The sequence below is a fragment of the Mustela nigripes genome, chromosome 1 (assembly GCF_022355385.1).
Source record: "Mustela nigripes isolate SB6536 chromosome 1, MUSNIG.SB6536, whole genome shotgun sequence".
In the NCBI taxonomy this organism is placed as follows: Eukaryota; Metazoa; Chordata; class Mammalia; order Carnivora; family Mustelidae; genus Mustela; species Mustela nigripes.
The window spans coordinates 257625467-257642480 of NC_081557.1; the positions used below are offsets into that span (position 1 = coordinate 257625467).

At 36.8% G+C, this 17014-nt stretch overlaps 1 protein-coding gene and 1 pseudogene across 1 annotated transcript in view; both read right to left on the minus strand.

The window, feature by feature from the left end:
* LOC132001674 (transmembrane protease serine 11C-like) overlaps positions 1 to 9019 on the minus strand; it is a 70283-nt pseudogene extending 61264 nt beyond the window's left edge.
* A 197-nt stretch (positions 9020 to 9216) lies between these two features.
* TMPRSS11D (transmembrane serine protease 11D) overlaps positions 9217 to 17014 on the minus strand; it is a 64045-nt gene continuing 56247 nt past the window's right edge. Inside the window, exons 9-11 of the mRNA XM_059376610.1 lie at positions 13656 to 13915; positions 12408 to 12550; positions 9217 to 9378 (exon numbers count right to left, since the gene is read on the minus strand). Of these exons, the coding sequence (XP_059232593.1) occupies positions 9217 to 9378; positions 12408 to 12550; positions 13656 to 13915 (565 nt within the window). The remainder of the gene's footprint in view (positions 9379 to 12407; positions 12551 to 13655; positions 13916 to 17014) is intronic.

Here is a 17014-nt window from a genome sequence, read left to right on the forward strand (position 1 = left end):
CTGCTCAGCAGGGACCTGCTTTCCTCTCTCTCTCTGCCTGCCTCTCTGCCTACTTGTGATCTCTCTCTGTCAAATAAATAAGTAAAATCTTAAAAAAAAAAAAGACTGAAAAGAAACTGGGTTGCATCCTAAGCCTCTTCAGTACATAAAAAATGTTGGTGAAATCAGCGTGTGAAAAAGGCATAATTCATCAGAAAAGGAGCGAAAGCAGGATTTTTCAGGTGGCCCATGGTAAATATGAGTCTGAGTGGTATTGAGTTAGGACAGCATTAGAACTAGAAAAGACGTTTAAGAATTCCAGATAGTGTATGATTCATTCAACCACATGTGCAGAGACAGACACAGGAGTTTGAAGCTATAGTAGAACACTATTTCCAGTTGAAACTTACCCATAGCCCACAGCCTTCACCAGTACCTCTCAGACCTTCACCAATGTTCCCTCTCAGCATCTGTTTTCATCACATGGATTTGTGTGCAAGCTTTAGTGTTCTTTTTCTTAGAGAGGGGAGTTTATTGGAGGCAGTACCCAGAGGAAGTTCAGGTCCCTGGAACGGCATCTCTCAGGGTTAGAGGAGTCCAGGCCCCAAACAGAATTTTTTATTATAATGAGGAGTTTGGTAAAATTTTAAGGAAGAGATGATTAATAAAAGGCTGAATAAAATGTTGAGAGCTATTTCTTGAGACGCTGGAACCCACCAGAATTGTCTTTTTAGGAAAAAGTGTTACACAGGTTTTGGGGAAGACTGAGAAGCCACACTTTCTGCCCCTGGAAAGACAAATCCATCTATCCTGAGGGTTGGAGGTTTAGGAAATCTCCAGAGATGGTAGCCTTTGTGGCCTGGATGTGAAGATAGTTGTCATCGCGGTGAGGCGTATGCGTGGCTTTGTGGGTACTGTGAGCATGTTTGAGCCTGGAACGAAAGGAAAAACCAGACGAGCTTCTATGTGGTGCTGACAGATGGAAGCAGCGTGGTTCAGAAAGGAGGCATACGTGTTACATCGGCACGCTGAGTGGGAGGAGGTCTAAACAGACATGAGGGAGAACGTAAAGAAATTTGCCAAACCATCTGAGTGACCTGATTTTGTAGGTACCAATTTGAATTAGAGCCAGTGTGAATTTGTTGATAGTAAGAGATGTAACTACATAATAGCTTTTGGAAAACCTACATTATCAAAACATGGTGCCTCTCCTAATGCAGAGGGCACTAGTGAGAACTTAACTATCCTTATAATGTAGAGGAAATTGTTTTTAGAGAGTCTGTTTCTTAGCTTGAAAACTCAGAGTTTGGAAAATAAAAATAGCATGCTGAATTCAAATTGTGCTAAAGATGAGTTTCTTTCTTTCTTTTTTTTTTTTTTTTAAAGATTTTATTTATTTATTTGACAGAGGGAAATCACAAGTAGATGGAGAGGCAGGCAGAGAGAGAGAGAGGGAAGCAGGCTCTCTGCTGAGCAGAGAGCCTGATGCAGGACTCGATCCCAGGACTCTGAGATCATGACCTGAGCCGAAGGCAGCGGCTTAACCCACTGAGCCACCCAGGCGCCCTAAAGATGAGTTTCTAAGGGATAAATATACAGACTTTAGACTGAAAAAAATGCCTTGAAATCCCAGCTCTGCAATTTATCAGCTCTGTGATCTCAGACATTTTATTGAACTTCTCTGAATATTTGCTTCTATAGTTTCCACGTATCACACGCAAATACCCCCAGTGAAGTAGATTAGTTAGTGAGGAAATATTTGTAAATTCCAGGTTAAAATAAATTTTCTTAGCTGAAGCACAACTTCAAAACTGGTCAAGTGAAGAGACTGTGAATACATTTGTTTAACAGGGATAACCCAGCAAATCTGCTGATAAGGGAGTATCCTAACAAAAATACTGTCAGGGGGCACCTGGGTGGCTCAGTTGGTTAAGTGTCTGCCTTTGGCTCAAGTCCTGATCCCAGGGTCCTGGGATTGAGCCCCTCCTCCTGTTCTCTGCCCAGCAGGGAGCCTGCTCCTCCCTCTCCTTCTGCCTGCCTGTCCCCCTGCATGTGTTCTCTCTCTATCTCACTGTCAAATAAATTAAAAAAAAAAAAAAAAACTTAAAAAAAAAGATCAAAACTACTGTCAGTAAAAACAGATATCCTTGTTATCTGGAGCAAGTTTTAACAAAATAGAGGACTTTTTTTGGATAATCCATAGACTTTGGTAGCAGGTAGGCCTAAAATATCAATGACCACAGTTTAAATGCATATATGTTAGAATTCAGAGAATATCTGTACTTCATGGGTTCTATCCAAATGAGTTTTATAATCATGTAACAAAAACTTACTTCATAATATTGTAGATATGCTTTATTTTCATAAGGAAAGGGATCCTGAAGGAATTTTTATGAGAACTTACTTTTTTCCCCTACTAAGAAAAGCACTTTGCTTGATCTGTGTATATAAAGATTTTATTTATTTATTTTACAGAGAGAAATCACAAGTAGATGGAGAGGCAGGCAGAGAGAGAGAGAGGGAAGCAGGCTCCCTGCTGAGCAGAGAGCCCGATGCGGGGCTCGATCCCAGGACCCTGAGATCATGACCTGAGCCGAAGGCAGCGGCCTAACCCACTGAGCCACCCAGGCGCCCCTGATCTGTGTATATAAAAAGGGAGGTTTATTGGTCATTTCACTTAATCAGAACATGTAGATAATTGGTAACAAGAGCGTGTGAACATTGAAGCTTTCATGGTTTAACTTTTCCTGATCAGGTTTCTTCTGGCATTCTGACAAGGAGCTCAATGCAATCTGTTTTTTTTTTAAAAGTGATGGCCTTTATTTAATTACCCAGCCAGACTGGAGGGAACTGAAGTCTTTCACCTAATAGGATTGGAAATTGCAAATGTGAAAGTATTTTGCACTTTCTTCAAAAGAGGGGCATACCCTTTTTAGTGTGATTAGATCTTTAGAAAAAGACATCTTAAAATTAAAATCAAGGTTTACTATAAAATAGGTTTTTAAAATGTATAGCTGATGGTAAAATAAATTACTTGCCTGTGTGACTTCAGAGCAAAAATTCCCACTTGAAAGTTACTTTTTGGCTCAGAGTTATTCTATTTTTCTATCTTTTTTCTTGGTAAGTTTTATATGGTCTATTTCATGTGTTCAGTTCACTCAAAGTAAAACCCTGTGAAGTAGAGAAAGTTATTGTTGAAGCCTTACAGATAAGGGAATGGAAACAAGAAGTATGGCTCCCCATGGTCCTTCATTAGATCATGTTGAGTGGAGGAGTTGTGCAAAAGGCTGCAGAGCGGTGGTGCACAAGGGTAGAGAGCTCTGGTGTGAGTCAGAGAACCAGCAACTGAGCTGTCTCCTGTCGCTTCCTACTGTGTGGGCTCGCTTAGTCACCTCAGTTAACGTCTGACGTTTTACCTGGAGTTCAAACAACTTTTCCAAGGACAAAGCTTGCTTCGTCAACTAAATGTGACCATTAGGTCATATTATGAGTCAAATTTATTTCCTTATCCTTTCCTTTTCTAAAAATAACAATATATGGAAGTCTCTGATAATGTGAAAATCCTAACCAATGCTGGACTGTCGTAGTTCAAATAATGGTATCATCACTGTTTATCAAATGTTCTTTATATTGTTGTCATCTAAAATTGTATCTCTAAAGCTCTGACAACATGTTAAAGCTTCTTTTCAGTGTGGATGCCTGCAATAAAACCTATTCTAAAAATTATAAGTATATGATAGTTTAGAAAGCTGCATTAAATAGGTTTAGGCAAACTTCTGACATTTTCCCTGTTATGAGTCCAAACGTCTAAATATCTAGTAATATCCAAAAAATTTACTGAATTTATCTCTTCTGAGCATATGTTAGTGTCTTCAAGTCAGAATTGGCTACTATATTTGGTAGTTTTCTTTCTCTGTTGTTAATCAAGTAAAGAAACAACTGATAGGAGACTCTGTTTTTCTTGACTAGTAAAACCAAAACAGGAAAATAAATTACTGTAGTCATGGAAATGGAAATGTTTAGAATATTAAAAGAAGCTTATTTCAAGACAGCTGCAAAATACTAGTCCTGATTTTGTAACTCTTTTAGAGAGGGACTGAAAATGACAAGGCAGAAAATTACCAACAAACTTAGGGTATCTGAATCCCTAAGTACTTTTCCAAGTATTACCACAGATACTCTATTTATAAACACATAGAAAAAACATATTGCCTTTTCTTACTTAAGAATTTTTTAACATTTTTAAATTATTCCAAGTATAATTACTTATTAAACTCTCTGAATCATTTGAGCTTGTCTCTTGCTACAACGTGGGATTATATATATCTTTTTATTTTACCCTCAAACTTATAGTTTAGGAAAATTACTAATTGCAGAAGAACTAGTACCAGATAATTTAATAGTACCATGTATACTAGAAATGTTTCTTGACACTGTTAACATTGATAGGTAATCCTGCCAGTTCTATAAAAATTCAGTGAAAATATTAATGTGGATTATGAATAGGAAAAATATTGCTTTTTCTGCTATTGACCATGAAACATACTTTTAAAAAAGTTTCATATATTTACTTCAAGGGCTATTTTCTGAATGACCTGAGAATTATTGATTGCTTTCCTTCGCCATGCCTGAGGATACTGACAATTGTTCTGATCAGAGATGTGAAAAATACTACACATAAAGGAAAGTACATAAAACATAAATGTACAACTTAATGACTTACTATAAAGCAAATATCCATAGAAGTTTGTTAATAAGCCAGTAGCTCTCTGCTTTTCCCTTCTTAGGGATAGTTCTACCCTGCTCCCCTCAAAGTGAACATTGCTTTATATCTTTTGGCAATAGATTCCTTGCTTTTTTTTTGAAAATAGTTTTTCATGAGTAAAAATAAATTTTTAAACAATACAGTTGAAAACAGAATAGGATGCATTTTTTTTAATGACTGTCTTCTTTAACTTTGTGTTTTTAAGGCTTATCCTTTTTTTTTAAAGATTTTATTTATTTTATTTGACAGACAGAGATCACAAGTAGGCAGAGAGGCAGGCAGAGAGAGAGGGAGGAGGAAGCAGGCTCCCTGCTGAGCAGAGAGCCCGATGTGGGGCTCCATCCCAGGACCCTGAGATCATGACCTGAGCTGAAGGCAGAGGCTTTAACCCACTGAGCCACCCAGGTGCCCCAAGGTTCATCCTTGTTAAGTGTGGCTCTAGTTTATTCATCTTTATGGCTGTAGGATAGTCCATTGTATGACTATACCAATTTATGTATTCATTCTACTGCTGATGGCCATTTGTTTGTTGCCACTATTTTGGTTATTATGAGTAGTCCTACTTATGTGCACCCATTTCTAACATACTCACTTTGGAGTAGAATTGCTAGATCATAAGATATGCATGTGAGATACTTTGTTGGATAATGCCAATTTCCACTTGTTGTTTAAAGCAGTTTATATTCTGCCATCCTTGTCAGTTTTTGAATTTGTTAGACTTTCAATTTTTATCCATTGGTGTGGTGTTATTGTTTATTATAATGGCTGTATTTTTTATTTTTCTTATTTCTAATAAGATGGAACCCCTCTAGACAAACCATAAGTGGCTCTTAATCTCACAAAACAAACTGAGGGTTGCTGCGGGGAGGGGGGTTGGTTATGGACATTGGGGAGGGTATGTGCTATGGTGAGTGCTGTGAAGTGTGTAAACCTGGCGATTTGCAGACCTGTACCCCTGGGGATAAAAATACATTATATGTTTATAAAAAAATAAATAATAAAAAAATAAAGATGAAGGAAAAAAAAGAATAAAAAAGTTGGAACCCCTCTTATTGCATTTATTGGCCAGCACTGTCCCAGTACTCTGCAATTCCTCTTTCTCTCAAAGATTTTCTGCTCCCTCAGAACTATTTCCATAATTGTGGGTAGAATCTTAGCCTGGAGTGGACAATGGAAATGGTGTGTTTAAACCTGACTCATGGCAGAAATCCTCCAAAGCATTTCTGGAGGTGATTATCCAGCTTCTGCTTAAGTATTTCTCTTGATAAGGGAACCTCTTCCTTCAAAAGAAAACTCATTCTTTCAGCATATTTCACTAGAAATATGCTGGGAAATGACCCATTTCCCCCATAGTAAATTAATCAAACTGATTGATTAGAAATGAGAAGGACAGTGTTTTGGGATTTGGATTATATAGACATATGAAAAAAATAAAGAAAAAACCCATTTGGATCTGTTTGAACTGTTGAATGTCTACCAAACTGGAAAATAGCAACTGAATCCTGTAAATTAGAGCCTGTGTCAGGTTTAGGGAAACACTCCGAGACGTTCCTTGCTCCATTCCCATATAAACTATAGAGTAACTATTATCATGGCAAGTCAGTGCTCTGGAAGAGTCACTTTTGATATCAAAAAATATTTCTCCTGAATCTTCTAGGACCTCCACCCTTCTTTTGTTATCCTGTAATAAATATCCTACCCTTTATCAATGCATCCATCAAGTTATATTGTATGTTTATCGATACCTCCATTCTCTGGGTGTCCTACAGGTAGGTACTATGTCTTATTTATCTTAATGTTATCTAGTAGAGAGCCTAGAACATAGCAGGGCTCAGTAAAGTTGCTAAATGAATGATTTATCTCTGAAATTAAGACCTCCAAACAGTGCAATAAACAACCAATTGTTTGTTCTAAACTTCCTTGGATAATTGTCTTTTCATTAGCTCTGCTTACTATTTTAAACCCAAGAGGATTCAGTTTAAACATCAAATATTCACTTTGTTTGCTTTTTTTAAAATTTTTTTTTTTTTTTTTTTTTACTGGTTAGTCTGTGTTTTCTATATTCTGAACAGGGTTTTCCGTGGTATTAATAATTTTTTCTGGCACTGAATTAGGGTGCTAGAAAATTTTTGCCAGAGCTTTCAGAATAATTTTTTTTAATTTTTAAAAGATTTTATTTATTTATTTGACAGAGAGAGAGAGAGATCACAAGGAGGCAGAGAGGCAGGCAGAGAGAGAGGGGGAAGCAGGCTCCCAGCTAAGCAGAGAGCCTTATGTGGGGCTCAATCCCAGGACCCTGAGATCATGACCTGAGCCGAAGGCAGAGGCTTTAACCCACTGAGCCTCCCAGGCACCCCGATATTTTTTTTTTTAAGAACTGAAAGGATTTATGAATTACCACTCTTCCCAATAATACACAAAATTGCTTTATTTACTTAGCTTTCAGGAAATGGAACCCATCAGTACATTAAAAATAAAAAAAAAAAGAAGAAGCTCTTAAATAGGTGTTCTGGTATTTAATTATCTCTTCATAAAAATAAACATTGGTGAAATATTTTATTTTCAATAAATTGAATTAGTTCTATTTTTTGCTAAATAAGTACTCTATGTAGCTTTCAACATATAGGAATAAAAAATATGATTATGTGAGGGCACACACACACACACACACACACATCCATACACAAAACACACTCCCCTCGAGGCTTACTCTAAATTACCAGTTTAATGTTGTCACAGTAAAGCCAGGGAGTGTCAGGCTGGATGCTTGCCTCAGTTACAGAGGCAAGCATTATAAGACAGCAGAAAGTGCCAAGCCTTTAGAGTCTACTTAGCGATTCTCTTGGGAGATCCAATTAAATAAATTGGATCATCCTTCATAATCATAACTTCCCTTAATACTTAGGTAAGGAAATAGTTTTAAAAGAGTTTGACAACACAAAGAAAAAAAAATGAATAGACTAAACATCTAACAATTTGTTAGGTCAAGCCAAATGAAAGAAAAACAATGTAAGTGACATTCATGTGGGAAATTACAGAGACATTGTCCTGTAAATGCACACTTAGTAGAGATTTTGTAGTAAAATGTCAATGCAAGCAACTGAAAAAAAAAGTTTATTTGAAAGAAGGTATACTAACAATTTGTACATTTCATCAAGTTGGTTAAATTTTCAACTTCTTTTCCTTAAAAGTACATCCCATCACTATAGTTCTGTTCGCAATTTTCATGAGGAAATACAAGAAGTTTGCATCACGCATGTTGAGTTCTGATACCCGGGTGTTTTGTTAGCTTTCAGAAGGGAGTAGCCCTGACACATGCGTAACTCAGCTTTAGTTAATGCGAGGATCCCATAAAAATTCAGTCACATTCATGATTCAGACTACATAAATTGCTCTGCCATTGAATTTTAATGGATTTTATTTACGTTCTTTGGTGATGTGTGTGTAGGGGAGAGAAAAGGAGAAATAGGAAAAAGGGAAAAGTTCCTTTTCTAAGATAATTCTATTAAAATTATACCATTTAACCTTTCTCTTTGCAAAACAACTCTTCACATATGACAAAATTCATTATTTGTATTTAGCTATTAAGGATCCTTAAATTCTCAAAAATGACTGCCCCTGGGTGATCTTTAGTTCTTACGATTACTCCTATTTAGTTGATATTTAGTTGTTCAATAGGAGTATTTATTACTTCTACTTAGTTGTTCAAATGCACTGTGTTGTTGTAAGTTATCTGAGAAGGTTGTGTAAGTGTATTTCATCAGTTTATGGAGGAAATACATTCTCTCATATAGATGAAGGATATTTTTAATACAAGCCATCATAAAGTTATAATTCATTGGGTCTCAGTTGAGGAGTGACAGTTTTACATTTGATCTTAAATGTCTGATATTCATCAGTTCTATGGGAGTGTGTTTTTATAGGATAATTAAGATTGCTGCAGGATTGTACAGTGACTTCACATATTTAATTCTCAGACTAATACCACCTATAAAGTATTGCATAACCAGAAATTTCAAATAAATACTATTTTTCTTGCCTTGTGCTATTCTTTCTGTCTTGAATGTTACTCTGCCACTTCTTCCTTTGCGAATTTCTATACTTTGCCCGGTTTCAGTGAGGCTTTTTAGAGAAGACTCCTCTGACCCTGCAGATTTATCCAGATTCCTCTGAAGCCTACTCTCAGGGTACCTGTTTTTCTCATTACTGTCTCTTATCACAACTGGAGTAAAACTGTTACCTCTGTAACTAGCTTACGTGTTTCCCCTGCCCCATGGCCACAATACAAGGCAATATTCATACAGCTTTCTTGAGAAAACATAGGATCCGTGTAATAAAGAAGAGATAGTGTTTGTGAAACCATATTATGGAACAGGATATTAAAACAGGGCACTTTTAGTCTCTTTTCCTCCTGAAAAGGAAAGTTTTGGAATTTTAGATATACACCGGCACACAGACCTTGCCACATGACGCTAGACCCCAGTTTTTTCAGTTATCCAGTCACGATAGGCTGTCACTCGGGTATAGACTCCCGGCTTATCTGGCAGACCGCACCGATCTCCCCAGCTTACTATCCCCACGAGGAACCAATGCCGCCGTGAGTCCTCTTGAACGAGTGGGCCACCAGAGTCCCCCTGAAGGAAACACAATGAGGAAGGGTTAGGCAACCCTAAAGTATTAAGGAGTTTATTTCTATGCCATAGAAGTCACACCCATTACCACAGTAAATTTAGTCTGCCTTTTTCTGTTGAAATACTATACCATGTTGAAATACTATACTACTTTTCAAGTGAAAATTACTGAGACCCTTCAAGAACACTCGTTCCTTCAGCATGCATGAAAAGATGAGAAACGTGTTTCCCAGACTGTCCTCAGTTACCTGGCTGAGGGCTACCCATCCCCGACTTTGCCTCCTCCAGGGAGCCTTCCATGGCCTGTGTCTTCCCCCTCCCACTGCCACCCCTTCTGGCTTTGGGCTGGGTTAGTTTTTCACTGCCTATGTTCCCACATCTTGTGTGTATCTCCTTCACCGCTTCTGTATTATGTTATACAAGGACATTTGGGGTCTGTTTGGACTTGCTCCCTTGTAGCAGTTCCCCTTGTGGCAGTCACACATTACTACAAACTCATGGCACAGAGGATACTTAGTGTCTGTTTTTCAGGCTATTCTATAAGGTCTGCCATGGAAGGCATACCTATTCTGGACGCTGCTGTATCCTAAGCTTCTAGCTTGCAGGAGATGCTAAGGAAATATTGGTTGGGTGATGAGTCTTCATAAATCTCTTTTGTTTTCCTATTCATAGTACCGCATGGTGTCTGGTGTATAATGTATCATCAAGAAGGATTCTTTGGTGAATTATCAAAAAAATTATATGGCAATGAGTAAAACACTCCTTATGAAACACTGACTAATCAATTATAACCAACCAATCAACATATATTTGTACATACAGTAATCTAGGTGGGGAGACAACTTTAGTCCGTTTTACATGCTGCTTGGTTGGTTAAGTGTGTGGGTTCTGGAGTGAAGACAGCCCGAGTTGGAATCCACCACTTGTCAGCCATATGACATTCAGTAAGCTGTTTAATGCTCGCTCCCTCTGCCTAAGTTTCCTCACCTGTGAATGATGTTTCTGTATGTTTAAATGAGTTTTACATATACGACACTTTCTGTACAGCCGGCATATAGTCTGTACTAAGAAAAGTCAGCCATTACCAAAGGTGCTTTTAGAGGAGTTTGCTGTTCATTTGATGGCTCTTAGTAGCTAGCTCTTCGTACCTACTTAGTTACTGGTCTAGATGGGGAGAAGGTCAGGGGGTGAATCACCAGCTTGCATGTCAGCAACTGCATCGAGCTGATTGGCACCTGCCTCCTCTGGGTTATGTGTTTGTGCTCCATTTAACCAGTTCCCCACGCTTTCTCATCATTGGGTTTTTGTTGCAATTTTTTCTTTCTAGTCAGTATCTGCATAATGTCTTACCAAGAGTGTGCAAACAGGTGTTAAACTAAAAGGTGTAACTTTCCCTGTATCTGGGCAGCTTCACTGCCTTACTGTGCAGACATCGAAGCTTGTGTTCTCTCTTCTAGACTATAACTTTGATGAGTGCAAGGAACACCTTGCTGTGCCTGCACAATATCTGGTGGACAGAAAGTAATTCATACCTTTTCTCTGAAGGCAGGCAGGCAGGAAGGAAACAAGTAACTGATCTCATAAGCTCTTTTGTAAAGTGCCATTTCTTTTTGAAGCAAAACCTTTATGTATTGTTGTATTTCAGTTGAAAATTACTGGGTCCAGAGTGGAACACACCAGGAAAATTTCATGATGAGCTAAGGCTTGGTCTGGGTGTGAGGGGAAGAGCAGAATTTGGGCATGCAGAAGGTCAGGGGGATCTTGAGGAAAGCATGAGTAAGTGTTCTCTACCACAAAGACATCTCCACTTAAAGGAAAAAAGCCCATGGGTAGTTAATGGTATTTTGAAAATTGATAAGCAGTTCCTCTCAATTTACACATATCTTGCAGTTATTAAAAAAATGTTTAGTTTTGGGAAAGAGCCCACAGATTGGGATCTTTGAAAAACTGTGGAAGAGCTACTTATCTACTTTTTCAAGAATGTGAGCACTAAATATAAAAGCCAGTAATATTTGAGGAAAGAATAAACCTGATTTTTCTGCATACAATTTGCTCCAGAAAACAGCAGCAGTTTCCTCAAGAAAGATTAATTTTTCTTAAATTTCCAGAAATGTAATTCCTGATAAGTAAGTAGTTACTGCTTTTACTAAATGGGGTTTCAGACATTAGATTAAAATCTACTGAAGGACATAACCACACTAATTTTTAAAATAGTTTAATTAAAACTCTTAGTATTAAAACTGTGTTCTAATTACTTAAAGATTTCATAATTATTTGCATTCTTATGTTTGGTTGAAAATGATAGGCAGATCTAAATAGTTTTCCCCCCTCATTTGTGCTGTTTTACAGTTATGGACACTGTTGTGACTCAAATAACTAAGCTTTTTGTTTACGTTTTCTATCTTTAAGGTGCTGATATTCAGGTGTTTTTTATATTTTAAAATCAATTATTGTCTAGGACTCTTAGATGAGTGATTAATTTATTTAAACCTTTAGAGTGACTGAGAGTTTGAGATTGAAATGATATATTTTTCAGAGACTGACGTTATTAACATCAGTGGTCATGGTCTAGGTTAACAACAGTTTTAAAAATAGCTGAGATGGCTGAGATTTCTTTGTTGTTTGGCACATGCGACGTAAGTCAATCTTCATCTACTCTTTAATGTTACCTAAAAAAATTCTGTACTACTCTTATCCCCAATTTATGGATAAAAGATTAGTTATAAAGGTTAAGGACATTATGTTAGTAAAAAAATAAAAAAATAAAATTAAAAAAAAGGTTAAGGAGTTCAAATGCAGTTCTGTCTTGTTCTTGAGCTTTGCTGGTTAAACGGTCTGGAATTTGGTTTCTCAAAATTAGTGTTGGATCACCTTCATAAGGGAGTTTCAATTAGAAAATCTAGATAACAAATTTTTAGAGGACCAGGGCTGTGTATTGTAATTATGTTACCTCTATGCCTAGCGCAGTGTCACAGGCTAGTTAAGTACTTATAAACTTAGATAACGATGTGATAACATTGTCATGAACTTACCCGGCATGCATCCACTCCGCCTTGAGGTAGACCCGCACATAGCATTCCAGGCGAGACGGCTCCATTATAACTAACAGGTGCATTACATACATCATTACTTATTATTCTGACCCGTGCTTGCCGTAGATCTGAAACCGTGTTACCTGTGAAGTATAAAAGCAAACAAAAAACAAAATTGATAAATTAATAACTCTACGGAAATAGGGGAAGGAATAAGTGTATCCCAAACACTATTTCTTATTCAGCGAAGGAGTCTATTGAAGATGTAAGTAGATTCCTGCAGTAGAGTAGAATAACCCCTATACACAGATGAATTTTATTTTCTTGCTTTATTTTTGTGATGCAGTGCCCTTTAGACTTTGAAAGCAAAACAAATCTGCTATTGACTAGTAGTATTCAAGTTATTCACTGATTGACTTTGAATTGAAAAAAATAACATACTGAAGAACCTTTAATCTAGCAATTGAAAGAGAAACCAGTCTGGTTTCAAGGCTAAAGCACTAATTTATTGTATGTTTATGTTCCTTCAAAGTGGCACTGCCATTTTTGTGATTTGTACACATTTTATCTATTTTACCACATTACTTTGGGTCATAAAAACACAATGAGATATTTTCTAGGACAATGAAGCCTTCATATTATTCCTTGGAGATACAATCTACAACATGAGCTGAAGCATGTGGAAATTGTTAATGCTATCCTTCCACACCCTGGCTGATACTCTCATTTTCACCATGGCCCTATTTGTTCCTTCTTGTTGCCCTCATTTTTATGCCTATTTTATTTATTCAATAAACAAGAGTGAGTAATGCTTATGTATATATGGAGTTTCTTGCTCTAGAGGCAAGATTCATTTCATCTCAGAATACCTTAATGGTTGTTAATAACCGTAGAGAATACTTATCCAAAGCTTCTTTTCAATTTTTTAAAAAAATTTCCTTATGGGGGAGACATTTGAGATCTACAGAGTCTCTGGATCATCGAAGAACTCATGTTTCCTCATCCCTTTGGTTTACATATCCTTATTACTATGTTTGAGAATTCCCCATAGTTTGTAGGGACATTGCTTTGCTTTCCTGAGGAAACCCAGTAATAACTAGAGCTTGGACTCTTTGAATATAAGGTTGTTCCTTCCATAGAACATGTCCTTCAGGTGTTCCCTAATCTAAAAAAATAATTACATAACAGAAAGTGCCAGGGGATTTTGTTATTGTTGTTGTTGTTGTTTAATTTTCCTGAGACACTTACCACCAAATTCTGAAGATCCCCATCCTGTCACATAAGCAGAAGAACCAGGTGGAATATTCTGGGTAGCCTCTGGGAGACACACTCTATGGATATCTTTGGTAAAATTGATGCCTCTATCAAGTTGGATAGCTGCAATATCATTTTCATGAGTTGCAGGGTTATAATTGTTATGGATTAAAATAGTCCTTACTCCTCTTCTCTGTTTAGGAAATGTTATCGAAACACCAAAAGTGGCAGTCCATACACGAGGATTAGATTGGCTAAAAAAAAAAAAAAATAAAAAATAAAAAAAAAGAAAATATACTTTGAAAGGGAATCTGTGAGAGTTTTTAATATTTGAATTTTGTGTTTGTCCTTCTTGTTACCAGCTAGCAACTGTTTGATCAGTATCTCTTTGGTGTATATGTCTGGAGTACATAGCTAGTAATGAATGATCATTTATCTAAAGGATCTGTAAATTGGGGGTTGAATAACTCGGTGTTGCTCCTAAGGTTGAATAAAAATAAAATGTAACCACATAACAATGCAAGAGTTTTGTGGAATTTAGATAGAGATGTTACGGAAATAAAAATATATATGTCCAGGAAATAATTTTATAAGGTACAGTAACTTATGTAAGAAGAATGCTAGTTAAAAATCCTAATGAGAAAAGTAGTATACAGTAAGCAAATTACACACTTTTTTTATATTGAACTTCTTTTGCTCAGGTTTTTTTTTTTTTTTTTAAGATTTTATTTGTTTATTTGACAGAGAGAGATCACAAGCAGACCGAGAGGCAGGCAGAGAAGGAGATAGAGGGAAGCAGGTTCCCCGCTGAGCAGAGAGCCCGATGATCATGACCTGAGCCGAAGGCAGCGGCTTAATCCACTGAGCCACCCAGGCGCCCCTTGCTCAGGTTCTTCACAGAGAAGATTCTTTTTAAAAAAAATTTTATTTATTATTTATTTATTTATTTTAAAAATTAACATATAATGTATTATTTACCCCTGGGATGTAGGTCTGTGAATCATCAGGCTTACACATTTCACAGCATTCACCATAACACAGAGCCTCCCCAATGTCCATAACCCAACCATCCTCTCCCTTCCCCCCAGAAACCCTCAGTTTGTTTTGTGAGATTAAGAGTGTCTTATGGTTTGTCTCCCTCCTGATCCCATCTTGTTTCATTTTTTCCCTCCCTATCCCCCACAACCCTCCATTCTGCCTCTCAAATTCCTCATATCAGAGAGATCATATGATAATTGTTTTTCTACAGAGAAGATTCTAAAGATATTCTTCATCTCTTTTTTCCCTCCCCTTTTTTTTCATCCAGCATGTGAATAAGAGCATGATTTTGGAAAAAGTTACATTTAGATTTAAATCTTGGCCATGCCATATATTAACAGTGTTATTTAGGGCAATTTATTTCATATCTCTAATTCTTAGTTTATTTTTGCATAAAATGTGATTGTTGATATGCTCTTGCTCAGTTTGTAAGTATTGAGACAAGAGTGTCAAGCACAGTGGTGCACAAAGTAAACATTCAATGAAGCTAACTATTATTTTCATTAGTTAGAGTCATTATTAAGTGTCTACTTTGTATAAGAAACAGTATGAGTGTCTGGGATTAAAAATATAAATAACTATGCTATAGCAATCAGACAAAAAAAGACAAAAGGCATCTGAATCAGCAAGGAAGAAGCAGAACTTTCATTATTTGCAGATGACATTATACCATATCTAGAAAAGCTCAAAGACTCCACCAAAAAAACTGCTAGAACTGATAGATGAATTCAGTAAAATTGCAGGCTACAAAATTAACATACAGAAATCTGTTGTATTTCTATACAGCAGTAATGAATCAGCAGAAAGAGAAATTAGGGAATCAATCCCATTTATAATTGCACCAAAAACAGGAAGAAACCTAGGAATAAACCTAACCAAAGAGGTGAAAGACCTATACTCTGAATACTATAAAACACTAATGAAAGAAATTGGAGATGACACAAAGAAATGCAGACATTCCATGCTCATGGACTGGAAGAGCAAATATTGTTAAAATGTCTATATACCTGCCTCACATTGAGGTCTTTTATCCATTTCGAGTTTATCTTTGTCTATGATGTAATACAATGGTCAAGTTTCATTCTTCTATATATAATTGTCCAATTTCCTCAGCACCATTTATTGAAGAGACTGCCTTTTTTCCAATGTATATCTTTTCCTACTTTGTCAAAGATTAGTTGACCATAGGGTTGTGGGTCCATATCTGGGCTCTCTACTCTGTTCCACTGGTCTATGTGCCTGTTTTTGTACCAGTACCATGCTATGATGTCTTGGTGATCACAGCTTTGTAGTAAAGCTCGAAATAAGGTAACATGATGCTTCCAGTTTTGTTTTCCATTTTCAACATTTCCTTAGCAATTCGGGGTCTCTTCTGGTTCCACACAAATTTTAGGATTGTTTGTTTCAGCACCTTGAAAAATGCTGGTGGAATTTTGATCAAGATGGCATTGAAGTATAGATTGCTCTAGGTAGTATAGAAATTTTAACAATGTTTATTCTTCTGATCCAGGAGCATGGAATGCTTTTCCATCTTTTTGTGTCTTCAATTTCTCCCATGAGTACAGATCCTTTACCTCTTTGGTTAGGTTTATTCCTAAGTATTTTATGGTTCTTGGTGCTATAGTAAATGGAATCAATTCTTGAATTTCCTTTTCCATATTTTCATGTTTTAGTGTATAAGAAAGCAACTGATTTCCGTCTCCAAAAGCAAAGGAAACAAAAGTGAAAATAATCTTTTGGGACTTCATCAAGATCAAAAGCTTCTGCACAGCAAAGGAAACAGTCAGCAAAACAAAGAGGCAACCCATAGAGTGGGAGAAGATATTTGCAAATGGCACTACAGACAAAGGGCTGATATCCAGGATCTATAAAGAACTGCTCAAACTCATCACCTAAAAAACAGATAATCATGTCAAAAAATGGGCAGAAGACATGAAAAGACACTTCTCCAAAGAAGGCATACAAATGACCAACAGACACATGAAAAAATGTTCATCTCCATTAGCCATCAGGGAGATTCAAATAGAAAACACATTGAGAAACCATGTTACACCAGTTACAATGACCAAAATTAATAAGACAGTAAACAACAAGTATTGGAGAGGATGTGGAGAAAGGGAAACCCTCTTACACTGTTGATGGGAATGCAAGTTGGTGCAGCCACTTTGGGAAACAGTGTGGAGATTCCTTAAGAAATTAAAAATAGAGCTTCCCTATGACCCTGCAATTGCACTACTGGATATTTACCCCAAAGATACTGATGTAGTGAACAGAAGGGACATTTGTACCCCAGTGTTCATAGCAACAATGGCCAT